The 27,579-nt window shown below is 60.6% G+C and overlaps 1 protein-coding gene across 3 annotated transcripts; it reads right to left on the bottom strand.

The window, feature by feature from the left end:
• Positions 1-1,730: 1,730 nt before the first annotated feature.
• Positions 1,731-26,988, bottom strand: CA5A (carbonic anhydrase 5A). 3 transcript variants are annotated; one of them, XR_007124106.1, is made up of 8 exons: positions 26,741-26,988; positions 23,890-24,087; positions 11,080-11,198; positions 9,328-9,423; positions 9,148-9,210; positions 4,728-4,883; positions 4,220-4,412; positions 2,323-2,416 (listed from the first exon to the last, which is right to left on the bottom strand). XR_007124106.1 is itself a non-coding variant. In XM_047712467.1 (7 exons), the coding sequence occupies exons 1-7, from the start codon at positions 26,895-26,897 to the stop codon at positions 2,279-2,281; spliced, it is 927 nt and encodes a 308-aa protein (XP_047568423.1). In that variant the 5' UTR covers positions 26,898-26,988; the 3' UTR covers positions 1,731-2,278. The 3 variants fall into 3 exon arrangements, 2 of the variants coding, with proteins under 2 accessions (XP_047568423.1, XP_047568424.1); XM_047712467.1 differs by lacking the exon at positions 4,220-4,412 and having other exon boundaries at positions 1,731-2,416; XM_047712468.1 differs by lacking the exons at positions 4,220-4,412; positions 9,148-9,210; positions 9,328-9,423 and having other exon boundaries at positions 1,731-2,416.
• Between the last annotated feature and the right edge of the window lie 591 nt (positions 26,989-27,579).

The raw sequence follows: 27,579 nt of genomic DNA, 5'->3' as shown, positions 1-27,579 counted from the left end.
GACCTCATGTGACAAAGGGACTGTGAACATGGGATCAACGATCTGGAGGTGAGGGGCCTGGACAATGACGGTGGGCCCAGGGGAACCACAAGGCCCTCATGAGAGGGAGGTGGAGGGTCCAAGTCAGGGGGATGGTGTGGTGATGGAGGCAGAGGCTGGTGGCAGTGACATGCTTGGAAGGTGGTCTTAGGAGGGGCCATGAGCCAAGGGACAGGGGTGCCTCCCGCCATTGGGGAAGCCGGGAAAGCGCCAACAGCCTCCAGTGGGAACCAGCCTGCCTACACCTTGACCGTTGTTCCTGGAGACCTGAACCTCCTTGTGCCCTCCAGACGCTAAGGCAGCAAACACACACTGTTGGAAGCCGCTGAGTTTGGGGCAACCTGTACGGCCACCGCAGGACGCTCTCCCCACGCGCAAGCCCACCCTTACTCTAGGCTCCAGCTCGTGCCGTTTCCCCAGAAGACAGGAATATTTCTGGTCCGAACCAGGCTTTACATGATCCTCTCCTCCCCGGCCATCCTCCTGCAACCACGGGAGCTGTCCTCCCCTGGCTCCGCACAGGGCTAACAGCCAGGCCCCACCCATCAGCACACCCACGCTTGCCGGGCCGGAGGGGCATCTGTGGGCTCTGTGGGTGCCCCGGAAGGCCCGTGGTGCAGCCTCTGGACGAGGCCTTGTAACTGGACAGGCCCTGCAAGGGTGAGCTTTCCCAGAGAACCCAGCCTGGGTTCCTGTCTCTGCAATGGGGGCCAGGGCCTCCGATCGCCCAAGGCCGGACTGCACACTGTGGACATCCCACAGCAGCTGCACACTGTGGACACAGCACGGGAGCTCTGAGATAGGAGAGAAATGAAAATCTCTGCACGTCAAGCCCTGCCCACATCACACCTTCTCTCTGATTCGAGATGCTGTTTGTGGACTGTATGAGGTCTGTTTTTTGTCTCCCCAAAAGGAAGTGGAGTTTTTTTCTTTTCTTTTCTCTCTCTCTCTCTCTTTTTTTTTTTTTTTTTGCTGTATCTCCACAGATTCCGTATTTTCTGCGCAGGGACGGGGGCCGTGGCGGCGAGCTTGCCGCGTGTCTCTCCATCCCTGGGCTCCGAGCGCCCAGCAGAGACAGGCCGTCTCCGTGTTCTTGACATTTCCAGAGAAAAAGATACCCCGAGGTTTTAAAACGTAAACAAGTAATACCTCCTTACTTTAGGGGGGAGAAAGGCTATTTAGGAAAGGAAGAGGGAGAAAATGTGCCAGACTCTGAGCCGCGTCTCACCCTCACAGCGCAGCAGGCGGGAAGGTCACGCTGGGAGACGACACGAGGGCTTGCTCCTAGGTGGCCTGGCCACCAGAGGGGAATATCTGTGACACTGTGAGCGTAAAATTGGCCTTTGCCATCAGGACGTTCCTCAGCCACATAGAGGAAGGAAGGTCTGACCCCGACACTAAGGTGGGTGAACGTTGGGGATGGGACGCCGAGGGACGCAGGAGCACAGATACTGTACGGTTCTGCTTGTGTTTTACTCCAGCACCGCCGAAGTCCAGATATAGACTCTGGAAGGGCGGCTGCCGCAGGCTGGACGCGGGCGGGGGCAGAGTTCCCGCTCCGAAGTGGGTGCTGGGGCCGGGCGGTGGGGGCAGCTGCACACCGTTCTGAACGCAATAAACACCATGGACCCGATCACTTGGAAATGGGTAAGATGGTAAATGATGCCGTATGTGTTTCACTATAATTAAAAAAAAAGCAGAAGGACCATAGCTCAACGGCACGGGGTCCTGAGAGGCCACACTGGGAACCCCCGGGCCTCAAGCAGGGAATGCAGGCCGCCTCTGGCGGCCGGGCAGGCCAGGAAGCCATGGTGGCCTGCAGCTTCCCGGCAGAACCAGTGTAGGCTTCTAGTCCCCGGAGCTGGGAGGCAACACACTGCCGTTGAGTCAGCCCGCTGGTTTGTGGTCATACGTCATGGCCGCCCCAGGACACCGAGACATCCTGGAGGCCGGGAAGATGCATGTGGGTCCCCGTCCCTCTGCGTGTGGAGACACAGAGGGTGCCTGTCTGAGACAAGGTTGCGTGGACGGACAGGGGCCAGGCTGGTGGCCTGGGTCAGCTGTCAGCGGGGGCTCGGTTGGGCCCTGCCATGGGCCCCGAGCTACCCCGTGTCCCACATTTCCGTTCCCCACCCCAATGAAGCTGCTTTGAAGTGGTTTCCTTTCCCTGCAGCTGAAGAGCACGGGGACTGGAACAACGATCTCTTTCTCTGTGTTTAGCGTCAGAGGCGACATCTGCTCAGATGCCCCCTTCCGTGGCCTGGAAGGAGGAACGGATCTCGCGGTTCATCAGGGGTTGAAGTGGACGGTAGTTGTCCACCATGGACCGCTCTTCTTCACCGAGCGCAGAAGACAGGAGCGTGCGGAAGGCAGCCAGCTGTAACAGAGAGCAGCCAGAGTGGGCGGGGTGCAGGTGAGGTGTGACCCAGCTCCCAAGCGGCCCTCCTGCCCTGTGCACATGTGCTCCGCACCCCACCCCCGCCCCAACAGGCTGAATCAGAGATGGCCAAGCACGGCCAGCACAAGGTGGTGGAGGGGACAGCTGAGCGTGGTCAGAAGAGGCATCAAAGCTTCCGCCTTGGTCTCCAACACCCTTGCCCCGGACAAGCCAGCTGCCATGTTGTGAGGACATCCAAGCAGCGCCTGCGAGAGGCACCGAGGCCCCAGCCACCAGCCCGCACCAGCGTGCCGGCTGCCGAGACACCGCTTTGGCCACGAGCCTCCAGCCCGGCTCAAGCCTTTGGAGCCCCCAAACACGTGACTGCAAGGTCACGAGCGATCCCAAGCCGGAACCACCCCATGTTCTGACCCCCGCAGCTCTGGGGGATGCCAGTGGTGACTGGGAGTCACCACACGGCCACAGGTACCGAACACCTGGAGCCTTGGTCAAGCGAGGACGAGTGGGAGGCGGTGACCACAGACTCGTGTCTCGCCGGAGGAGCTGCCGGTCCACTTCCGGTCACCTCGTTTGTCCTCAGGGTGTGCCGAGGAGCTCCACGAGGGTCACTCGCAGGTTCGATGGCCCAGGGAGCTGGGGTTGTGTCTGCACAGAGACCGCGCGGGGAGCAAGCCGGCGGCTGCCCCAGAGTTGCGAGGGCATGGAGGACATTGGCTCCCGGGGCTCAGCCCATGGCACGCTGCACAGCTTGCTCAGGAAGCAGCGTCTCTCCACCAGCCCCCGGGGACAGTCCCACTCAGCATTGCTCTGTCATACATGCCCCTGTCTTCAAAGGGTTAACTCTCATTTGTCTCTCCCCCAGATGACGGCGCAGACACTGTCCTCAGTGTCCGTCGTCACTGCTTCTGCTGCTACCCATGTCCAGCCCCCTGTGGCTGCCATCCTGGGAACTCACGGGGGCTCATGGCAGGTGCGCTGAGTGACAGGAGGAGGCTGGGTGACCAGGGGCCATTTTTCAACCAGCGTCCTCCTTGTGTCTCTAACAGTCCTGGTGTGGGAGAAGACGGGATCATTCCACCTTCCAGAGCAAACAACGTCATTTGGTGACTTTTGCCTGAGAGGATATTCGCGGCATGGTGAGGCCAGAGCCTCAGGAGGAAGACGCGACGGGCGGGAAGGCCTACTCTGCACGGGGACGGCGGCCATGGTGGCACGCTTGCTATATGTCTGTCTTCCCCGGACTCTGAATGCCCAACACAGACAGGCTGTCCCCGCACACTCGGGATTTCCAGAAAAAGGATACTCTAGGTTTTAAAAATGTAAGCAAGTAATATCCTCTTACTTTGGCGGGCTGGGGTTGGGGGCACTATTTGGAAAAGGAAGAGGAAGGAAATGAGAACCCTGCAAAACCCTGGGACAGCCAGCGCTGACCTTCTGGTGTAAGTCTGTGTGCGAGATTAGGGCTTTGCTCCGTGAGCACGCGCTCCCCTCCTCCCCACCGCCCCACGGACCTCAGCCACCGGGCCCTGCTGTGGCCAGTGGGAGGGGAGCGCGTGGGGTCTGCTGGTCTTTTGCATTTCTGTCGTGCGCCATGGACTCAGCTCTGGGTAACCACTGGTCCAATGAGCAGGGACACACTGGACCCGACCCAAACCACCAATGCCTGCCATGCACAGCCAACGCACAGACAGACCCACAGCAGGAAAAAGAGATGCTTGTCAGGAGCCGTTGGGTTTTGGGGTGTTTTGTTAAGTAGCATTATTGTAGTAACAGCTGACTGACCTAATCACTCTGGAATCTTCTCTCAACGTACATAACTTAGTTCAGCCTGTGAGGGGGACCTCAGAAACCTCGACTGTTGTATTGTCCCAAGTCGTGGGACAAACTCGGAAATCTCTTCTCCTCCAATGATCCACCTTCTTCCGCGGCTTTGCAGAAATCACCGACATTCTCCTTCCTCAGTTAATTTGTTCACCTGCAAACACCCACAAGGTCCCGTGCCGGGGACCCGTACCCTGGCTCTAATTCACTTCTGTTCTTGTAAAGTAGCTCTAGCCCCGCACACACCAGAGCCAAGCCCCGACCCCGCTCGGTGGGCTGTCGTCAGGGACACTCGCCGAGTCTGAGTTCGAAGCCACCAAAATCAGACCGAGCCCGAGTGTGCCGGTCCACCCAGCTCCTGTTCCTGCCGGAAAGTCCTCACGGGGGGACATCCAAAAACCCTGACCCTTGCTCACAGCGTCTTCGCGCGGCTTCAGTCCCGCCCCCACAGTGGTTTGGCCCCGCCCACCTGGTCCTGAGCCACTTCGACGGGCCGCTTCTGGACGATCCAGGTGACCGACTCGCTGAGCGGAGGCGTGGTGAGCGAGCCCGGGTAGGTCCAGTAGTCCCGGCAGGCGGGCAGGAGGCGGGAGGGCTGGAAGGGGCCCACAGCAGCCCGTGCACCCTGCGGGACCAAGACCACGGGCTGCGTCAGGTCTCAGGCAGCGACAGGGGCTGAGGGCCGGGGGGGGACGGTGCCCCATCTTCACCCAGGTGACAAGGCCTTTACGGGCTGAGCTCGTTCCTGGGATAAATACCGCAAGGCTGCGGCTGTCACCTGTGGAAGCGGGAAGTCGTGACCATCCTCGGCAGGGCAGGGACGCCCGCCCGTCACATACTTACAGTTTCCTTTTCTAGTCACTCACGTTCGCGTACCTCCGGTGTGAAAATGTATCATTTTTGGAAACGGTGGTAAAATAATGCACATAACATGAAACGGACCATCCTAACTCTGTCGAAGCCTATGGTTCTGTGGCTCCAAGCACGTCCACGTGTACGAACACCAGCACCACTTGTCTCCAGGACGTTCCCATCTTCCCAGAAAAACTCTGTCCCCATTAGACACCCCCTCTCCACCCCCCCCCATCTACTTCCCATGTCTGGGCCCGACTCCTCCTGGGGCCTCTGTGAGCGGGATGTGCACAGTGTCAGTCCTGCTGTGACGGGCTGACCCCGCTTGCTGGGACACGTGTCCTCACAGCCTTCCCAATAATCCGCTGCACGGACGGACCACGTTTCGCTTCTCCGCTCATCCCCAAAGAGAGACTTGCGTTGCTTGCCCCTCTGGGCTGTTGTGAGTGATGCCTTGGGAACATGTCAAGACCCCGCTTTCGGTTACTGGGGGGACATATCCAGAAGTGGATGCACTGGGTCCCACGGTCATTCTGTATTTAAGTTTTTGAGGAACCACCAGAGTGTTTCCCATAGTGGCTGCCCCAGAAAATACTACACTTCCTGGACAGTTGGTGTTCTCTTTGAAGCAGGTGCCCTGACCTTTATGCCAGGATTCTCCTCCTCTGGATGCTGGTCTCGACTGCTGAGCATCAAGCTCCCTGGGCTGCAGCCAAGCGGGTGCTCACGTCAGCACCTCTCCTGCGTGGCAGGCTCCGGTCAGGATCTGTGTCTACTGGCTTTCCAGCCTTCATCAAAGGATCGGGGAAAGCTGCCGCTCTCTGTTCTGGAGGGCATGGATGGGGCAAGACCTTTATTTATTCGCCGCAGCTATGTGGTGTGCACCTTACTCTATGTTAGGCACGGGGTGGGTGGGGGACAGGATCAGACAGAGAGGACAAACTACCCACATTCATGGGACTCACCTTCTACTGGAGAAAAGCAGATCACACACAAAGTAAAATATCAAGTTGTTCCCACCATGGTAAGCGGGATGGAGGAAATTTAAGTGGGGCTCTGGGATCAGAAATGCAGGGGCGTAGGGGCTGTGTGTTAAGAGGGATGGTCCTCAATGCCTCATAGAGAAGGAGAAGTTTGAGTAAAGACTTGGAGGAGGTGAAGGAAGAGGCATGCGAGTTTCTGGGGGAAGAGCCTTCTAGGAAGTGGGCAGAGGCAGTGCAAAGGCCCTGAGGCAGGATGTGGCCTGACACAGAGGCCACCTGGCTGGAAGGAGTGAGAAACCAAAGCAGTAAAGAGGTGGGGGCCAGGGAGCCTGCAGAAGGGGACACCCTTGCTTCTGCCCAGGACTAGGGGTCCCCTGAAGAAATCTGCCAACAGGGGCAGGAGCCCTGGGGCCGTGATCTGGAGGCCACTTAGCACCGTGCAGGACGAGAAGGGGAGCAGACAAAGGTTGTGTTCTCCAGCCAGGGGCACTCCAGCAGGCTGTTGCTCAGTGACGGAAGGATCTCTTGGGGTCCCTTGGGATGGCAGGCCCAGGGCAGTGGCCCCTACTGCTCTGCAAAGCCAGGGAGACAAAGGCCGAGGGGGCAGGCCTGGGACAACACCCCACTAGCCAGCGCTGAGGTCCCGGACTTGCAGACTGGGCCCGGGGTGGGACTGCGGGAGGGTCCAGGCACGGAGCAGACATGCTCGTCCCCAGGGAAGGAGACCTCCCTGCTGGCCCAGCCCCCTCCCCGCCACCGCCACTGCCCACTGCGCCAGTCCATGCACCGTGGGACTCCTTGTCTCGCTACTGCCCTGCAAACAGCAGTATGGAAACATATTCCCACAGCGTGGGACCCTCTCGTCCAAAGCTCCCCGCGCTCTGGCTCTCAGGACGTTCGCGGATGGACGCCTGCAGCCATCTCCACAGTCAGCGTGGAACAGCCCCACACTCAGAAATGAACCCCAGGCATGCCCCCACCTCCCCCACCCACCCTGGCCTGCCCCCGATCTGCTTTCCATCCCCTCGGATTTGCCCGTCCTGGACATTTCCTACACAGAACAAAATGCTCTGGGGCCTCGGGGGCCAGAGTGTCACTCAGGGTCACGCCTTCAAGGTTCCCGTGTGGGGTGGCGTGTCGGGACTCCCAGTCCCTCTTGAGGCCGATGATGTCACCCTGCGTGCTCTGGTGACATGGCGATGGAAGGAGGTCACGGGTGAACGTGGGACAAGACCCAAGAAGTGCGGGGGTGGGGAGTGCTGAGGCAAATCCACGCCCCTCCCCTGCCCCCCCAGGCTGCAAGGGCCAAGCTTCGGACCCATTGCCAGGCGGGTTTCTACTTTGCTGAAGAGGAATGTAGGGTACGCAGAAGTGATCTTCCCAAAGCCACGTAATTGGTGGCAGCGCCCAGACGCTGCGGGAGCCTGTCCCACCCCAGCGCTGGCTGTTCCTCCTTCCCGGGGCGGCGGGAGTGGGGGTAGGGGCGGCGGCTCGAGGCGGGGGCCAGCGGCGTCCACCCACTGCCGCTTTCCCGCCAATTAGAATGTTGGGAGGATCCATGACTGCGCGTTTGTCAAGACCACAGAACGGTAGGCCACAGAGATGGTGTCTAACGTGGCCTATGTGAAGAATGGCTCCAGATGTTGGGGGCACCCGGCATGGGGCACAGGGGCCACTGAGTCTAACTGGGTCCCCACCCCCCAAACGCCCGTGAGGCCCAGATGCCCGCCCCGCAGGCTGGTCCTTTTCGTCTCCTCATTTCTCAGGTTAGGAAACTGAGGCCAAAGTCGAGCGTCAGGCCCAGAAGTGAGGCCCAGGTGCTCCCCCGTCCCCGTCGCCCTCACTGACACCCCTTCTCCCATGCGGCTTTCCCAGACGGCCCTGGGGGACCAGACGCGCCCCAGAGCTTCCACGGAAGGAAAACAGACCCCAGAGTAAACAGCCCCTTGCGGCCGGGTCCTTCCCTTCCCACCAAGAGGTGGAGGCCACGCCGTCGGGGAGGCGGGCGCGCGGGGAAAACAGCCTCGGTTTACTCTGGCTGCGCACCAGCAGGGAAGAGGCTGCTCCCGGCACCTTGACCTTGGGAAGTTCCTGCACCTGCGGGCGGGCAGCGGGGGGTCTGGTCTTGGTCCCTCTGGGCCGGCCTGAGGTCAACATCAAGGGGAACACACCGCCCACATCAAACAGATCCCGCGAAGCCCCTGAGGAAGGGCTGGCCCCCGGCTTTCATCTGGAGCCGCTTGGGCCATTGTTGCGACAGGTCCGGGCCCATCCGTCCCCATCCAGGGACCCCCGGGACTCCTCACGTCCCGGAATTCTTTTGTTTGGTACCAAACAAACAAACGACATCTCTTTGGAATTTCCACGTGTCGGTGGAAGTCCTTTCTCAGCTGCTGCTGGAGAAAAGCTACATTGTTGTCCTCGGTTTTCAGCTGAGCTCCGGCTCCGGCACCGAGGGGCGGGAGGGGAGCCGAGCGCGGACGCCCTCGCTGGGCGAGCGGGCGGGCGGGCGCAGCTTTCTCCCTTCCCGCAGCCGCCCTGTTCTCCCGGGTGGGGGCCCGACCATCCCGCCGCGGGGTGTGGCAGGTGGCATGCGTGTGGGCACCCCTGAACGACAGTTGGGTATTTACTGCCGTTGGTTTTAAGACAGACATTATCCTGGTAGATGTCATCAGCCGGGACAAGTCGAAAGATTCTTCCGAGCTGATCCATTTAAGGAAAAGCGCTATGTAGTGAATAGTGCCCACGACAGGTGGACACGGCAGAAACCTTAAGACGCTGCCTGAGAGGCTGGATTTTGGGAAACTCAGACGGAGTCCAGCCCCCCCTGTACTGAGGAGGGAGGGGCCCACGGGCGGCAGGGACGTCAGGGACAACAGGCGTCGGGGAGTGAGCTCTCTGGAGACACGCTGGAGTGAGCCCGGGGGTCCCAGCCGTAGGGTGGGCCTCAGACACGCCCTCGGCCAGACCCTTCCACCCAACCGATCTCCCGTCCTTGGAACGAGCCATCCCTCTAGCAGACGCGCTCCTCTGGCTGTGCCAACCGCCCCTTACCTTAAGCTTTATTTCCGGCAAGACGCGCACCAGCTTCTGCAGCTCCTCGTGCCGGGCCCCCAGCTGCACGGCAAGACGGGAACAGCCGCTGGAGAAGGCGGCGGGCAGGCGAGCCCACTCCCCACTCCACGGGCGGGGGTCACCTGATTCACGTTTGAGGGGGAGCCCGAACGAAATTACCTTTATAAACACGCCTATCACGGCCACGCCGTTCTCCCCCATTACGGCTTCTTTGTAATTTCGGTATTTCACCGAGTTCCAGTGAACTAAGTGCAGCTGGAGGAGGAGAAAGGCAGGACGTTGGTCCCGACGCGGCCAGACCGCAGCTGCTCCTCCTTCCCTGGCCGGACCTGGCACCCATTGCTCCGTTTACCGGTTTGACTGGATTCAGGTGTGTGGCCTGTCTGGGGCTCCCAAGTGAGAACCGCAGAAAATAAGGGTTTGGGTGCTTTGGGGGGAGGGGAAGGAGGCTCGGCTTCACGGGGTGAGACGGGACCTGGTGGCAGGAAGATGTCCTCTCTCCCAGAGACCTGAGCGCAGCTGCCAGACCGGCTCCGGGACGCTCATTTAAATTTGAGTTTCAGATAAACGACTCCCAGTCTTTAATGCCATCCGAATTGCATTTTCTCCCCATGTCCGTCATTCTCTTTGGAACCTCATCTAGGCCCCTATTTTCCGTCCCTCCTCAGGTTTTGCCGAGCCCAAACTCGGCATCGGGATTGGCCCGCCGGCAAGGACTTAAATGAGCGGCAGAGGATGGGCCGGGGAAGAGGGGAGGCCTGGTGCCGGGGCCTGGCTTGGGCTCCGTGTGACGTCCTCCCGAGGCCGAGCTTGGCCCAGAGCAAAGAATGGGCCCGGGTGTCTACACAGAGGTCCTTCTACGGGATGAGCTGGGCTAGAGGTCTTTCTGAATGGCGACCCAAGCCCCAAGTCCACACCAACAGTCCAGAAAGCCCTGCAGCCTGTCGTGGTCACCAAGACCCTCCCCAGGCAGCTGCTGGGTTCCAGGGCCGGGGGGGCCTTGCCAAGGGTGCGGGGTGCATGGGCACTCCAGTCGGGGCGTTGGGCCCAGTGGCAGGCAGCTTCCTTCAGAGGCCCCAGCTTCAAAGTGGATTTGCCTTCCAAACCCCGCGGGAAACGGACGCCCCCACACGGGCCAGAGGCCTGGCCAGAATGGGCCTGGCAGCCCCGGCTTGGCTGACTCAGGGAGAGCCACCAGCGGGCCCAGGTTACAGTCTTGCTCCCTATGCAGCGACCTCTTCTGTTAAAGCCTGGTTCGGGGGTGGTCAGTGGGTGGACGGAGGGACGGGAGTGTGGAAAGAGGAGTGATAAAGTGAATGTAGCCGGTTGCTCACCGTTGGACCTGGTGCGGCCTCACGGTCTCACCGAACAGTTCCTCCAGGGCTGCTAAAATATTGGGGTGATTCCCTTGCTGCCCTATCATAGCTACGAACACCAACTCCTAACATTTATCCCTACTGGTTTTCCCTACAGAGTCCCATTTTGGAACGAGGCCAACGTCTCGTCCTTTTAAGAAGATGATTTCTGTTTGTAAGGATTTTCAGGTCTCCATCGAAGGCCCCAAGTGCCTCGAAGGACCGGAAGCTTCTAGTCCATAACTGACCAGCAGCGGGCACGTGGCAGAGGGAGCAACTCTTGAATCCCAGTGGCCGACCTTGGCAAGTCACAGAGCCGCTTAGAACCTCGGTCGTTCCTTCTGTTAGACTAAAGTGTGAATGGTACCCTGGTCTTAGGATAGCTGTGTGACTGAATGTGTAGGGCGACCCACTGCTCCAGTCTGAGCCCCCAGAGTCCTGTGTCCGGGGAATGCTCCCTTCCTGGGCAACCAAGCCGGCCGGCCACCCTACACCCTCCATGCGAGGCCAGGATGGAGAAAGCAGCCCCGTAGCTGCGGCTAGCACATCTACCAACCTCTGCTGGGTACACGCGGCCGTCCACCGTGTGCTCCGAGCCCCGCTCGTCCGTCGCTCCCCAGTGGAAGTGGAACTGCTTCAGCCTGTAGTGGTTTTCCAAGGGGCCGCCGCGGATCCCTGGAAAACGAGGCCAGCGGGACTCGTGTGTTAGTGTGTCTCTTCATTGCACTGGGTTTTGCGGGGAGCGCGTCTAACCGCACGGGGTCACACAAGGTCCCTCTGGAAAGACTGATGTCCTGCAGAAAGGACAAACCGAAAGGTGGGCCCCGTGGGAGGTGGGACTTGTCTGTGTTCACTTCCGTCCCTGTCCCCCGCCCCAGCTGGGCAGAGCGAGTGCAGAAGCCAGAGCTGCCACCAGGTGGCGGCAGGGACCCCATTCCCTGCGGGGTGGCCAGAAGGCGGAGGAAACCCTTTCAGAGGCTCACCCCAGTCCTAGAAGGTTTCCAGAATTTTCTATAATCTAAAAAAATGATGTCTTTTGAATGAAAAAGTAGCAGCTGAAATCCCACCACTGAGGAATTCCGTAAACTAATATATACCGAGCGAGACGTTCCCGAGAAGAAATTCTGAGACGGTTCCCTGCCTTCTCCGGCAGCGCTGACCCGCAGGCGGCCCCCGCCCCATGGCGTCTCTATGACCAGCACTTACTGGTAGGCTCTCTTCTAAGTCACCCTAAGTACCTGGCGCAGCCTCCCTGAGAGCTGTCAGCAGACAGGAGCGTCCGTGATGGGGACCCCGGCTCTCCGGTGTCCCGAGCCCAGGGTGAGGCTGAGAAACCCACGGGCACGCCTGGCCTAGCTCTGGCCGCCCGTGGCTAGCAGATTTCCGTCAGTGCTGCTACCGACAGAACGGGGACTGCAATGCCCCTTGCTCTTAGCTGAGGTGAGCTCGCGGCCGCGGGGCTGGGGGCCGGTCTGGAGCCCCCCACCCACCGGCAGACCCCAGGTCGTGGCACCCACACCGGCTCCTCTGTGTGACCGCTGCTACTGACAACGTCGGAGGCTGCTGGCTGGTGCGGTTGTCAGTCCTGTTTTGGCCATAAAAGGTATAAGGAGCAGGAAAGGCTGAACGGTAAAGTTGAAACCAGATTCAGTTCAGGATTCTGCTCACCGCTCGGTCTCGGAGCTCGTCAGGTTCTCGTCTCGTCGCAGACTGCTACGGTTTCAGGAGGTGATCTACTCTCCTGGGCGCACACACGTGAGTTATACCTCAGTTTTTAGAAATACACAGAAGCGTATAAAAACATCCTAAGTCCCAAAGCCCGAATCTCTCCGTGGCCACAGCAGGAGAGCGTGAAGGAGTCACTCTGCTGACGGGAAGGCCTCCGGGGCGGTTGGAATCCCAAGGCTTTAATGCAGATTTTCTGTGGCTCAGATGACAAAGGGGGCTGATTTTTCTCCCCTGGAGGGGAGATGAGCTTGAGCCCACTGGCGCGCTTTAACTTACCAGGAGAGGGCAGGCGGGCTGCTGGGAATCCCAGCAACGGGACCTAGGACTTGAGCCCAGGTCCGACACCAAAACCCACCACACCTTCTCCACTCTGTCCTTCCAAGCAGAAAACACAGTCTCGGGAAATTACAGGACCACGAAGCCGGGCAGTGGGAATCTCTCTGCTTGCTCGCGTCTGGCACCTTCTATCCGTGGTGCGATGGGGCTTTGTAGCACTGGCCAGCCAGAGACCACGTGCTCCCAGATGCACCCATTCGTGACCATGAGGCAAGCCTGAGGGGTGAGTGTGCGGCTCATCGCAGCAGCTTTCCTGCAGGAGGTGCCCGGGCAGTAACATGCTTACCCACGCAGGCTGACGTCATCTTTTCTAGAACCAGGGTGCCAGACAGCAGGAACGATGCCGAGGCCTGCCTGGGCTTGTGGCTTCTTACCCCTGCCTCACCTTCACTGTCTGAGCCTCAGCCTCCCCCACCTGGGCAGTGAGCGTTGGTGGATAAACAGAGGTGGTGGCGGGAGGGTGCCTGGCAGAGGGTTGTCAGGATGATGATGACGTTGGTGACTCTACGGTCATGTAAACCCGCAGGGACTTACATCATCTGTTAAAAAATTCCCAGCCAGAAGGTTCTTGTGGTCCTTTCCTGCTCAAGCACCTTAGAATGCTCTGTAGTCTCCTGTATGAGGTCTCTGAACGCGTGATACCAACTGTACGCAGCTTCAGTCCACCCTAGCTGGACGCCTGCTAGAGCCCCGCTGACAACACCCTTGCAGAAAAATCTCCCAAGTTGTCAACAACAGACCCAGGGGTGGGAAGCCGCGGGGATGGGAGGGTCTTGTGGGCGTGCCCTCTACTCCTTCCTTGGTGGAGAGCTACAGGTCAGGAGCCTTTTCCAAGGTCACCCTCCGCGTGCCCTCAGAATTTCTCGAGGACGCTGATGCAGTCTCCCACCAGCCCGAGTCCTGCCCATCTGCTTCCGCAGGAGAATGAAGTGTGGAAGGTCACCCTTTGGCACCCGGGGCTCTGGCCCACCTCGGCAAAGAGGGTTGCCGTTCGCTGGGGCCTCCAAGACAGGTGTCTTTTTCAGGGCGACATCTGGTCCTTTGTTAAGGAAGCACAAGACCCTGGGTGGGGGGACCAGTGAGCTCCTAACACACCCCCCCCAGCCCCAGGAGGTTGTGGCACCCGTTAGCCTTACCTTATGCAAACACGAACAGAGATAAGCAAAAGTGAGCTTTCTAGGTGGCTGAGTGAGGGGGCCGGAGGCTGGTTTACGGCCAGGGCTGGGCTGGAACGATGCCCTGGGGCAGTTGGTTAGAGACAGGAATCTGGCCCTTTAGTGGAGGCAGTCCCGGTGTCCCCATCAGCCTTGGAGTGCACCCCGGAGGAGGGAGGGGCAGGCCAGAAAGCACAGCTTTTCTGTTCCAGTCACCCAGCGACCCACCGCAGGCCTGCTTGAAGGTCCCCTCGGCGGGGGCGGCGGAGTTCCAGCCAAAAAGCCTTTCCTGCTGGGAAGGTTAGGAACTCAACTCAACGGCAGCCCCAGATCAGATGATCTCAAGGTGACTTTTCCCAATGACAGCGCAGTGTCTGGGTAGTTTTCTTTGATGAGACAATTTACAAAGGCAGCCTGATTCAGGAGAAGGGGGCCTTCCGCTTGCCAGACCCCAGCCCCCAGACCCGGGCGCCGGGAGGGCAGGTCCGTCTGACCCACAGTCTGCCCTGAGCAGGTGCGCGGAACTGCCCGAGCCGAGACCCTCCTGACACCCGGGGAAGCTCCACATGGAAACGTCTGTCCCCGGTGCTGCTGCGTCGGCCTGCTGCCGTCGCGGTTGACGGACACTATCTGGAACTCGGTGCTTTCCGCAAGAGAAGCTGACCTTTGGAGGTCAAGCTCCAAAGGTCAGCTTAAAATAAAGACGAGAGGTTTGAGATGCTCTAATTAGTTAAAACCGCAAAATAACACAGTATTGCCAGATGCTTCCCGCCCATCCTTGGTGCCACCCAGGGAGCTCGCTAACGTTCCCGGGCTGGGACACTCAAGGACGAAGGGCTTGCCTGTGTTGCCTGCACCGGGAAGGTCTCTGTCACCCTCCCAGGGAGCGGGAGCCACCCCTGGCGGCCGGCGCGTGTCTGGCTGGTAGTTACGCGCTGAGATCCCCACGTACTGGCTCCAGGCTGCAGGTCGGGCTGACCTGGCTCACGGATTTCGCATGGCTCAGCTTCCGCAGCTGTTTTTACGTCTCTGCGTCTCTGTGTCTCTCCCTGTCGCAGCCCTGGGGGCCCAGAAGGGGCTCAGCCAGCGACTGTTCTCTGTTACCCTTCCTGGCATCAGCCTGTGTCCCCAAATGATCCCCGGCACCACCAGCAGTGCAGAGACCTGCAGAGATGGAAGCGGCCGCAGCAATGACCGCCGGGGTAGGGCCCGCACGTCTGGACCCTGTGGGGCAAATGCGTCTGTGGAAAGTGGCTTCGAGGAGGGGTGCGGCGCAGCACGTGGAAGCACAGAGAAGGCACAGGGTTCATTCGCTTGCAAATGTTCAGGGAGCTGCTCTGAGGTGCCCCGCTGAGGGCTGAGCATCGAGCTGGAGGGGATGGGGAGAGAACAGGGCAGAGGCAGTCTGCCCTCCCGCCCTTGGGGAGCCTGGGCTCTGGGGGCAGGTGGCCGTGCGTGGGTGGTGAGGACGAGCGGTGATGGCGGGCGATGCTCCTCAGGACCTTCACTAAACACCTGGGAGGGCCTCCCTGAGACAGGGGCTTCCGCCCTGAGGATGAAGGGAAAGACGCTGTTAGCAGGCGGCCGGGGCAGGTGGGGGAGAGGCCAGGCCACTGAGCCAGCACAGACCGAGGCCTGCGGCGTGCGTGCAGGGCATAGAGGGGCAGGTGCTGTCGTGGGCCCGTTGGGGAGCCCCTGTGGACAGACCGAACGTTCCGGTCTTTAAAAAGGGATGCGTCACAGTCACGCAAGTTTCAGCCAAGTCCATCAACTGTGCGATTGCTCAGCTGCCCTGGTCTGACCCCGGGGGTCTGCTCCTGGGTCAGCCTGTCGGGAGGAAAAGTTCTGTGTGTGGACGGAGGCCCTCTCCGGGCCAGGCTGGCCACTGTGGAGCAGAACCCAGATACAGCCAGGATCGGGGAGGCCCAAGAAGCCCACGGAGGTTTCCCCCCTGCAAGGCCCGAAGGTTCACCGTGTCGGTGGCCATTGGCATCTCCTTCTGAAGGTCAAACACGTCATGTTCCCAAGGCCTCGCCGCAGCTCCTTGCCCGTCTCTCCTCTTCTCCCCACTCCCCACGGGTCTCTCCCCCGCCCATCCCCTGCCTCCGACGGTCTCCGGGTCCCCCTTGTTGTGCTCTACAGACTGTGGTTGGTCGACCCTCGTCCTGTGCTCCTGGGGGCCGTGCACATGGTCACCGGCTTGCGGGGGAGCAGCGCGATCCTGGGGACGGCGTGGGGGCCGGGGATCAGGGCAGGAGAGGAAGATCGACGAGCGCGGGGAGGAGGGGGACAAGACGGCAGACGGACGGCTGTGGGCTCGGGGGCCTGGCGGGCAGAGCGTCCTTCCAGGCGGGTTCTCATTCCCACTGAGTGGGCGAGGGACAGGCCTGGAGAACCGCGCCTCCCCTGACCTCCAAACTAATGTCTCTGCCCCCAAAATGCCCACGCCCAGCCCCTGAGGACAGAGACAGCAGGTAAATCAGGAGTGAAGTTGGAAGATACAGTTCCAGGAACCGGATGGACAACTTACAAATTTGTGGTAGAAAAACGCCCCAGGACAAAAACGTGAGGATCGCGTTCCCTCATCCCCAAGGGGGCGTCCGTCCGCGGTCGGCCCGCGTTGCCGCAGGCCTGCTTGTGGCCGCACAGGACCCCTTCCCGGGGTCCCCTCCTCCCCTCTGTTCATGCCTCCTGGCAGGCGCCTGGCCCAGCGCTGTGGTCTGTCTCCACTGCGGGAGCAGGCGTCAGCAGCGCTCCCAGGGTGTGCGGTGGGCGCTGATCTCGCTGGCAAAGACTCGTGAACTTCTCTGCTCTCAGGACCCAGGCCTGGGTGGGATCTCTTGGCACTGGGGGTGGTGACCAATGGTCATTTAGGGGATCAAAGGCTGTTATTGGCCCCACTTTACAAGTGACTTAAAATCCACTTTGAGGGGCTCCTAGGGGGCTCAGTGGGTGAAGCGTCTGCCTTTGGCTCAGGTCATGATCCTGGGATCGAGCCCCGCATCGGGCTCCCTGCTCAGTGGGGAGCCTGCTTCTCCCTCTCCCACTCCCCCTGCTTGTTCTCTCTCTGTCAAATAAATAAGTAAAATCTTTAAAGAGAAAATTTGAAAAGCATCCACTTGGATGCGGGGAGGGCTTAAGTGCATGATGCCTTACTTGCCCCCTACTGTCCTTGAGAGTGACCCTCAGGGGGCTGCCCACATGTCAGGAGGGGGTCTTTCTCCCGCGGCCAGTTGGGTGGGGGTCACACAAGCACCTGGAGTCCTGGGTGCGCGGTCAGGGTCAGAGAGCGGGAGACGCAGGGGCCGTGCTGCCTCTCGGCCCTCTCCGTGCTCCCTCTAGTGGAGGCAGAGCCTCCTGAGGCAGCTTTCCTGTCCAGTGAAGGGCAGTGCATCACCAAGGGGTAACTCAGCTCGCAGGGTGCCACACGCTTCCCAGGACCCTCTTTAAATCCTCCCAAGCCGGGCTCCGATCTCCACCTTCTAGAGGAGGAGACTGAGGGTCAGAGAGCTCAGGTGACGCATTAGCGCTGATGTCAGACCGCACGGCGTTCTCTCCCTCCTCTCTCCCACCCACCTCTGCCCCAGAGTGGGACCCTCACCCGGGGCGGGGGCTGTCCTCTCCCTGCACCTTCAGCAGTGACCGACTTCGGTGCAGAGACGCAGTGCAGGGCCCCGCCCCCACCTGAGACGGGCTGGCGTGTAGGGACTCCCTTGCCCTCCACGTCTGTGCCCTGCACTCCCCTTCGCAGGTGGACGGGGCCTGCACGGGGACGGGCGCCTCAGCTCCCTGGCCTCAGGCTCTGCCCCGTGAGGCCGCAGCCCACCTGCTCCTTTGCCGTGCATGGCCGGCTGCCAGCCCGGCGCAGGGCTTGGAAACAGCCCTGGGCTGAGCGTCGGGTGAGGGTGTCCCCGTCCCTGAGTGGGAACAATTTCCGTTTCTTGGGGATGGAATGAGATAGAACCCGCACCCAGCTCAGCATGTGGTTGGCCAACCCCGTCCAGTGGGGGTGACTGTGGCGACCAGTGCCAGGGCGGGATCCGGGTCACAGAACGCGTGTCTCCTCAAGTGGACCCCCCTGCTGAGTGCCAGGTGGCCGGCCGGGTGGACGCTGTCACACCTGATGGGAGGGGTTGCCCTGCAGGGCTGGGGCAAGGGGGCTCCCCAGGTCAGGCACTGTGTGCGTGGGGAGGGGTGTCCGATGGTGGATGCTGCCTTTCCCGGGTTCCCCCCTCACTCCCTCCCCTTCTGGGAAGCTCTCCCAGTCCTGCGGCCCCTGCGCCAGCCCCCTCCTCCCTGGCCCTCAGCGCCACTCTCTCTCTCGAGTTCCTTGGAAGGCCCCGCTGTCTCTGCCTCTGTTCTTCATCAGCGCTGGCCTGGCCGCTAATCTCCAAGCACTCATATCCCTCGCCCGCTGGAGACAGTGCTGGAACCTTCTGCGCCGATGGAAAATGTCTCGGCCTCCTGGTTGTGTTTGGCTCTGGGTTTCTGGCAGTACCTGTCGGGGGGACCCGGCCCGAGCGATCCCGGACTCTGCAGTGTTAATTCTCCACCTTGTACCTTCCCCGTTCCCCAGGCGCTTCCTTGCGTCAGTCCAGGGGTTTGGGGGGCTTGGGGGGTTATGGGCACATCTCCTGATTCTCAGCTTCTTACTGCCAATGTGTTCTGGCGTGTTCCATTGTTCAGGTGCTTTTTAAATTTTCTTTGCTCCTGGCAGTCCCCAATTTCCAGCGAAGGTGAGGGAAGACAGAAGGTGTAGAAGTGGGGCGGGTGGGGGTGCTGGGAATTGAGCTTGGGACAGGGGTATGGGGCCTGGGAAGTCGAGTAGGAGAAGGAAAAGAGGAAACTGGGCTTTTGGGAGAATGACAAGTAAAGTAAAACCAGATCGGCCTGGGTGGACGTGAGCCACAGGGATTATCCAGTAATTTATACGGCCGTGGGGAGACACCCAGGTAATTCTTTCGGTGTGGCTGGGTGGGGCGGGGCGGTGGGTCCCTTTGAACCAGATTGAGAAGGTGGTGGAGAAGCCAAAAAGTGGGGGTCAGGGCCAGGTCACCACACAGGCCTGGCTGCATCAGGCCCAGAAGTCGTGGGCTCTGAAAGCCCCCAAGTCCAGGGTAGGCCTCGGTCCGCTCGGGGTCGGCAGCAGCACGTCAGGCCCAGTGGCGAGAGCATGGAGTGGGCCTCCCCACCCCGATCCCCCCGCTTCTGAGCACAGCACCTGGCTCCTGGGCGGGCTCGTCCTCACTTGCCGTGATGGCTTCAGCGGCCACGCTGGGCTTTGAGGATCAGCCCTGGGGCCCGAGCCACACAGCAGTGGGGGCAGAGGCCCGGTCTGTCTCAGCCACTCTGGTGGGAGGGGAACCAGAGCAGCGGGAGTCCGGGCGCCATCTTGGCTCCCCTTTGGGCATCCCCAGCCTGGGAGGACCCCACCGGGGGGAAGCAGAGCCCACGGGGAGATTCCCGACTTCCGTTCTGTTCCTTCATTCCTTCAGGGATCCTCCCGTCCCCCGATCCTGCCACCCGACCCAGACACACCCAGGACTTCTCAGGATCTGGGCCCATGCATGTCCCTCTTCTTTGCTCCCGCCAGCCTGAGTGGAGTTTCTGCAACCCAAAAAGAAGTCGTGCCCTGTTCAGAGGATGCCGCCCTTGGAACCCGACGGTGCTGGGAGCTCGAAGCTGGCCGAGTGGGAGTATTTACGCCAGGGAAAGGGACAAACGCTACAAAGGGTTTCCGGTCGCTCCCCCAAGTCCTGGAAGGCCAGTGGCTGAACATCGACCAGTGTGTGCAGAGCCAGTTTGAAGGGCCAGTCCCACGTGGGAGGACGGACCTGGAGTTTCCGAGCACCAGGCTCTGCCCCCTCTGGGCTCCGTCTGCCTTGGGCCTCGCAGAGCTGCCACTGCCTCGCACTGGGGCAGACAGTGCAGGGCGAGGCTGCCGGTCCCCGACATGCGTATCCTTCCCATTTCCTCTCTCTCCACGCAGCCACTTTTTTTGGCCTTCTGGATCAGGGCTGCTAGAAACAAGGGCCAGAAGCATTCATCAAACTGACCTAAGCAAAAAGGAGAGATTTATTGGTGCGCGGGCTGGTCCGCCTGAGGCACAGCTGCCTTGAGAGGCTCCAACGGTGGTTTCGGCTTTTCTCCACCTCGTGGCTTTGCTCTCTCTGAAGACCAGGGACCCCGGTGTGCAGCTGAGCGCGGCACAACCCCGGCAGGAAGGGATTCTCTTCCAACATCTCCCGGGAGAATTCTGGCGCTCAGTGGTCTGACTGGAGTTGCACGCCCGCCCCTGGACGGGTCCCTGAAGCAGAGGTGGCTGTGTGGACAGGCCATGCCCAAGTCGATGAGCGATGCTCCGTGTGAAAATTCAAGAGGGGGAAACTCTTAGCCCAGAGGAGGCTTGGATTTGTGATTTTGGGGATAATTATGATCTGTAATAGTGTCCTTTGCCGGCCTCATATCTGACCCCGATCTCCCAAAGGACACAGGAACGTCCAGAGTCCAAGACACACAGGCTGTGAGACACCCTTACAACATCAGAGCAACAAATTCACCCTTGACCAGCACATGCGTCCCACCCCTCCCATCCCGAGAGCCGGGTGTGGGCCGCTGGTTGCTGGCTGAGGGATGGCAGTCCCACTGGCCCTCCTGTTGGGGTGCACTCACTGGATATGGACTTGGCTGGGACCCTGAGCTGGCTGCTGGCTCTCTGGGGACCTGACCAGGAGCCCAGAACCTTCTCGCCAGGTGCTAACGCTCTCCTTCCTTCATGCGGGGTCAGCACCTATGGCTTCATGCCTGGTCTCTGTGGATACTGGGTACAGATTTTCCCACAGAGGCTCATGCTCCTAAAATTGCCTTCTTCGGAGGACAGAGCATCCCGTTGCGAGGGCTTGGTGGCCTTTGGCCATGAAAATCTCTGAGCCTCATTTTTCTTAATCTGTGAAATGGGAGCAAATAGCCACCTCACACAGTCGTGGGAAGGAGAGCTCAAGTCGGTGTGAGCAAAGCACAGGCAAGGAGAAGGGGCCTGGGAAGGGCGGATGTGGTGATGGGACTCGAGCTTCCCACGCGCAGGAACCCGGCTTGCACCTGACCCTTCCCTCAGCCTCTGTCACCCCTTGAGGACAGTGAGGACACTGAGCCTCTCCACTGGGGTGTCTGTCTGGGGCCACACTGTCATTCACGGGATGGAGGCAAGCCTTCCTCCTTCCAGCAATGGCATCGCGATGTCCATGGGGACCCCCACTTCCCTGAGCGTCCCGGCGCCCTGGGTCTTGGGCACGTAGGTCAGCATTCCAGGGGCTCCCCTGACTGAGGGCGGGGTGAATGCCACGCTCAGCCACCAGACCATGGGAGTGTGAGCGACTCTGTCAAATGTCTCTTAGCACACACAGAAGTCCAAGCCTTCACAGCTTTTCTATTTTGCGACTTAAAGGAAAATAAATTTGCTCTACAGGTATCAGAAAGACCCATAACTGCGCGTAATAATCCCAGGAGAGGAGCGTGAGTTCTGTAGTAACTCGTCCCCAACCGCATCCGTTTTTCTCTAAGTCAGTATATTCCCGTGACTATTAACCACACAATGAAAGTTCAGGAACGGGGCGCCTGGGTGGCTCAGTGGGTTAAGCCTCTGCCTTTGGCTCAGGTCATGATCTCAGGGTCCTGGGATTGAGTCCCGCATCGGGCTCTCTGCTCAGTGGGGAGCCTGCTCCCCCCTTCCTCTCTGCCTGCCTCTCTGCCTACTTGTGGTCTCTCTCTGTCAAATAAATAAATAAAATCTTTAAAAAAAATAAAAGTTCAGGAACTATTACTGTTCTTTTTTTTTTTTTTTTTTTTTTTTGAGAGAGGTTGGTGGGGGAGAGGCAGAGGGCGAGAGAACCCCCAGCGGACTCGCCGCTGAGCGCAGAGCCAGAGAGCCTGGAGCAGGCAGCTCGAGCTCCCGAGCCTGAGATCAGGACCTGGGCTGGGATCAGGAGCCAGACGCGCCGCAGGCCAACCGCCCAGGCCGCCCCAGGACCTGGGATTCTTCATTCAGTCTTTTAAAGTTGCTGCATAAAAATGTAAAAAAAAATGATCCAAAGCCCACGAAACCTGAAAATCCGATTTTAGTTTGCTCCTTGGGAATTTGAGCTTGGCAGAGACCGACACGGGCCGGAAGACAAGCCGGCACACGGAGCAGACAGGTTCGTGCCCCGGCCGGCTGCCGTGCTCGCCGGGATCCCGGCACGCAGCCCGCCCCCTTCTCCTTCAGCCTGTCTCGTCCTTCCAGGAAGTGCTTCCGTGCAAGTGTCGGCCGCGCTGGCGTTCTGGTCCCTGGCGCTCAGCAAGCCCCGTGCCGTGCAGGAAGCATCACGGGGGTCCCTGCGAGCAGCTCTGGGCTCTGCCTGGGGAGCAGAAGAGAGTCACCTGGAAAGGTGGGCCTCGCTGTCTGAGAAGCGCCTCGCAGGGCCCGGCCCAGGCCGTTCCTGTGCATCCGGCCGGGCCTCCAACTGTCGTCCAGCCCCTCCCCGGCAAGGCTGGTGTGCGGCCTGCCCGTGGTTCTGGGGGCCCGATGTGGGCACTGCATAGGCTCAGGCGTTTCCTGGGCTGGGTGACCCAGATTCTCGAGGCGTCCAAGCCCAGGTGTGGCGACAGAGCCAGGACACAGGGCGGGGCAGACCTGCCCCTGACGGTGGAGGCACACTGACTGCCCTGGGGCCGTTCGGAGACGCCGCATCGGCTGCACTGTCCTGCTGCGGACCACGGAGGAAGCAGCCAGAGCAGGTGGCGGCAGCCCACCTTGGGAGCTGGTCCTTGCAATGCTGTGTGAGGCCGAGTGCTTCCCTGCAGTGGTCTCACTTGTCCCCCGACAGCCATGGAGGTGGGCGCCCTGTTCTCCAGCCCCAGGGGAAGAACTGGGGCCTCATTTGCTTTGTTAACTCCCCGCTCGGTGTTCACCCATCAGCTGGCTGAGTGCCCGCAACGCTCGCTGTGAAACATCGTCCTGCCCTCGCAGGGCTCGCGTCCTCTCGGGGCAGCGGGTCCCAGAGTCCGATGACAGGGCTTGCAGGAGGAGATGGGCGGAGGGCTGGCCCGGAAAGGACCTGGGACTGAGTGGGGCTTGGGGGTCCCCAGGTGCGGAGGCTCCCTGGAAGCACTCCCAAGACGCCGCACACAGCCGCCCGTGGGGCTGGGGTAATCACGGGAAATGACACAAGCTAGTCGTGGAGGGAACTCGGGCCCCCCCGAGGGACATGTAGACCGCCCCCCGCCCAGCAACGAGCTGTGATGTCACGTGTGAAGTAATGCCCTCTGGGGACGCCCAGAAGACCCTCGGTGTCTAAGGTTTTCGTCAGGGGCGGGTGACGGAGGATGCCTCTGCCCTTGTGTGTTGCGGACACCGATCCCCACTCCCAAGAGGAGGACAGACGCTCGCCCTATGCAGGGCTCACGGGGTATCAGCATGTGCTGAGGGAACCCCAGACACAATCCAGCAGCAGCCCGGATACAGATGCCTTCCCAGCCCTGACAGAGCCCCTGTCCCATACCCGGTGAGCATGCTGGGGAGCCTGTGAGGGCAGGGTCCACACGAAGCCTTTGGCGGGGTGCTGAGATCCGCACGGGGTCGGAGACTCTTGGGGCCACCCTCATGGCCTTCCTGCCTGCCTGCCCCAACCCTCCCCTGCTACAGTACCCTGCTCTCCTCCCCACCATCCCCTCCCCCGCCCCCCCAGCAGCTGGGCGTCCATGAGACAAAAACCAGTGAGGGTACCAGGCTCTGGATGGCTTGCCCTGTCGTTGGCACAATTTTCTTCTACCTCTGCCTTTAGGCTCCATGGCCGCCTCCCTCTCTCCCCCGCCCGGACCTGCTCCGTTCTTGCTGTGATGTGCCATGTACTACCTCTCTATGGGCCTCTCCTTTCTTCCTGACCGGCCCCTGGAATGTCCGGCGAACGTCAGGGGTGGGCATCCTAATCCTGACCCTGAGCACCGTCTCCCCATCCGGCAACGCTGAGACACCTCTGCTCCTTGCCCCCCAAACACTGTGCATAAGCAAAGCCCTGGGCCCCTTCCCCACCCAGCATAGCCCTGCTCTCGGGCTGGGACAGGAGAAGAGGAAGGTCCTCCCACCCCACCTCATCCCCTGGCCCTGGGCTCACCTGAGTCCTCGGCCGAGTCGTCGAATTCCACCTGGAAGAAGTAGCCGGTGTTCCAGACGTGCAGGCAGCTGGCCGCGGCGTATGAAACCCTGAGGGGCTGCAGCTGCGGGTCGTAGACGCTGTCCCTCCAGCGGATGTTGACAGGGGACTGCCAGGTGCCTCCGGGCACAGAGGCCGGGCCCTTCCAGAGGGGGTGCCCTGGGGCAGAGAGAAGGAAGGGGAGGCCTTGCTGAGACCTCGGAATTATTAACCCCACAGGGGAGGCAGTGACCCTTGCAGATGAGCCCCTAGGGGAGACAGCCATCTGGAACTGGACCGACATGGAGCCCAGGGGCCACTGGGCCACCCAACAGGTCTGCCCACGCGTGCGGTGCCCACGGTCCGTCTCCACTCCGACCATCAGCACTGACTTCCTGGCGCTATGCCGATCTGGTTTTGACTCACGGTCATGGTCACAGTGTGGTCACAAGTCCGTGCCCGCGCACCGGGCAGAGCCATGGCCATCTGCCGTGCGGGCCACCTCGGGGTCCAGGAACTGGGGCTCACCAGGCCCTGGAGACACAGCCTGCTCTCCGCCAGCCTTCTCCTGCTCACCACGGGCACATGGAGGACGACAGCCTAGACCTTTGTCCCAGCTGCCTCCCGCTGTAACTCAGTGTCGCACCAGCAGCCTGGGTCGTCCATGGTTGGTTCTCTCCCCAAAGGCCCCTGAGCCGGCACAGGTCGTGACTACATCATGTTCACGGTACAACCCCAAGAACCTCCCCAGCCTCCGTCCCTGCGACAGGGAGGCCGGTGAGGAGCTGGGCTGCACGCAGACTACACCGGCGGCTGGACGTCATGGACGTGGTCCGCGTCTCTCCGGAGACCGACAGAGGCGCCTGGTTGGGAGGAAGCTGACGGTTCTCCCTCTGCCCCATGGTCGGTCACTGTCGGGCCCTGAGAGCCCAATGCCCTGCACGGTGCCTACATCATCGACCCCGTGTCCTCCGGCCTCGCGGGTGCAGGATCATCTCCTGTCCCCGCCGGAAGGCGAGTGCGGTGCAGTCGTTTGGAGAGAGAACCTGCCGCCCGTGGTTTCACTACAAGCCCACGTGACAGCTGTTCTGCTGTTAGAAGTCGTGTTGTTTGTCTCAAACTGTGTCGGCTTGAACTTGCCGTGGACGTGTGTGTTTAGGAGAGAACAGTGTCTGTAACGTTCGACGCCATCTGCGCTTTCGCGCACCTGCTGAGGGGCCCAGAGCGGATCCCTGCAGAGAAGGGGGGGCCACTGCATTTGGGAACAAACTTGTTTTTTGTCCCCCAGGGAAATGTGCTGCAAACTCCAGTACACAAAACACTAGACCGGAAGCGTAGTGACCGAGGAAGCCCCGTCTCCATTTGGCAGGATATACTCCGCTCATCGTGGACTCTGGAGTAAAACCTCAGGCGCCTGGAAGTAGCCCGGAGGCCAGGGCGTGGGCAGACTTAGACGGAACGTCACTGAGTCCTACACGCGTGTGTGAGGACATGTGAGAATGTGGTTGGTAGTAGTTAAAAATTGGTACCACCTAAGGTCCCTCAACAGGGTGGCACGGGGCCAGCTTCGGCAAGGTGCCTGGCGTGGTACTGAGCCTCCGCATGCCCGACCTCAGGTCTGCGCCCAACAGCTCTGTGAGAGAAGTTCTGGGACGCCCCACCCTTACAGGTGATGCGACCGGGACTCAGAGAGGTTAAGAGGCTTGCTGAGGGGTACACAGCCGGGATTCTGGTCTAGGTGACCTGATGCCTTTCCCGGTCGAACCACGTAGTAGAGTGGGGCTGGGTGCAGATGTCGCCGGAGGAGACTGGAGGAAGCCAAGGGGCTGACCAACATGCACAGAGGGGTCACTTTTTGTTTTTTTGAGAAGTCTTGTGAACGTGCAGACCCGTTCCAGTAGCACAGAGGAAGGCACCAGAAGGCTGAGCTCTCAAGGAGACAGAGCAGTGGCCTCTGGGAATTGGAGTTGGAGGGGTGCAGGTGGGAGGGCCTTCCTGTACCGTTTGAAATTTACAGGTGGTTCTAGGGCGGGGCAACGGGTTTTTCATTTCCAGCAAGTTCCCAGGGGGTGACGCCACTGCCCGTCCGGGGACCCGCTCTGAGTAAGTCTCCGTCATGTTCACTGGGAGCCTGGTGTGTGGCAGGCTTTCGACACCTGTCCTGCCGTCTTCATGTGACCCCGTGCGACACTTAGTCTGCCCCTCTCGCAGGCGTGGAGACTGGGGCTCAGCGAAGCCTCTGTCCCCGCTCTCACCTCTGCCAGTCACTTGTCCCGAGCGCCCACACTCGGGAGCTTCTGGCTCCGAAGGCCACACTCTTCCATCCGTCCAACCCGGAAAGTGCTGGTATTTCAGAAGTGACCTTCGGCAGTGACCTTACCGCTAGCTTTTTTTTTTTTTTTTTTTGATGGGGGTACATCTGAGACCCAGAAAGGAAGAGGCATGAGTCCAGGGTCCCAGGGCGTTAAGGACGGGTGCCTCCAGGGTGCGGCCGACAGAAGCTGACTGTGGACAGAGCCGGTTCCATGATCTGTTTACGGTGTTGTTACCCAAAACGGTCTCTGCCAGATGGATTTTGGAGTGGGGGTAGGGCTGGGTGTTCCTAACAACAGCTCAGTTTGGGGGGCGCTTCCTACCTGTCTTCTTCTGAGACTCTCACCCTCCTGATGGCCCCATGGAGCTGTGGTGAAGGGAACTGCCCATGGTCGCCCACAGGAGAGGAGAGTGCGAACCTGAACCCAAGCGTCTGGTCCGACTGCCTCCCATTCTGGAAGACACCACAGCATCAGCCAAACGTCAGGCCGCACCCAGGGAAACCCCAGGATCTACTTACAAGCGTTGCTCTGGTTCCTCTGTGCGCAGGGACCCTGGGAGTGGCATCGCTCTGCCCTGCGTGGATGACAGTGGGGGGCCCCCCACAGCTGCGTGACCGAGACGGAGAAACCAGAGGCGTTCCGAAGGCTCCTGCCCAGCACCAGGGTCCCTAGCATACTGGGTCTGCTTCCCCACGGACCCCAGTAAAAACAGGTGATTCTCCTACTCTCCGGTCTCACTCGGATCAGGATGACTGTGCGATGGGGTTGGCCCACCCCTTTGTGTAGAAACTCACCCAACCCCCCAACCCGGACGGTTAAATTTCAACCCACGCTTGCCCCAGCATCCTGGGTGACGTTCGGTGTGGCTCAGGGGTGGGTGCTCTGGGACAAGCGGCCTTCGCCGTGGCCAGCCCCCGAGCTCACTGAGCTTTGATCTGGTAAACAGCAGAGCGTGCCAGGGGTTTAGGAGAACAGTGTGGGGAGCCTAGTGCCAGCACCAGGAAGAAGGTGGAGGCACATAGGAGAGAGCAGAGTGCCTGTTCTTGGGGGCCCACTCTGGGGCGGCTTCGTTCATTCGTTCATGGACTTGTCTCAGGCTCCTCGTCTGTAAGGCCCTGCTGTGATGTCGTCAGGGTTCAAGGCCCTGATGCCAGGGAACCGCTTAGGATACAGCATTTCTGTCACGGTGCCCCGAGCCCCATGCTCCAAGCCCTGGCTGAGCCCGGGGTGAACGCAGCTTCCCGACAAGGGTGAGCCCATCCGCGGCTCCCTGCAGACCCCACACGCTCTCAACAGCGTGTCCTTGGCTGCCCTCAGCTGCTCTGCCGTCTTCTCTGCCTGCCGTGGGTAGACTGCC

The sequence above is a fragment of the Lutra lutra genome, chromosome 17, assembly GCF_902655055.1.
Source record: "Lutra lutra chromosome 17, mLutLut1.2, whole genome shotgun sequence".
Classification (NCBI taxonomy): domain Eukaryota; kingdom Metazoa; phylum Chordata; class Mammalia; order Carnivora; family Mustelidae; genus Lutra; species Lutra lutra.
The sequence above is the reverse complement of the archived record's forward strand: the minus strand, read 5'-3'. Positions and strand labels throughout refer to the sequence as shown.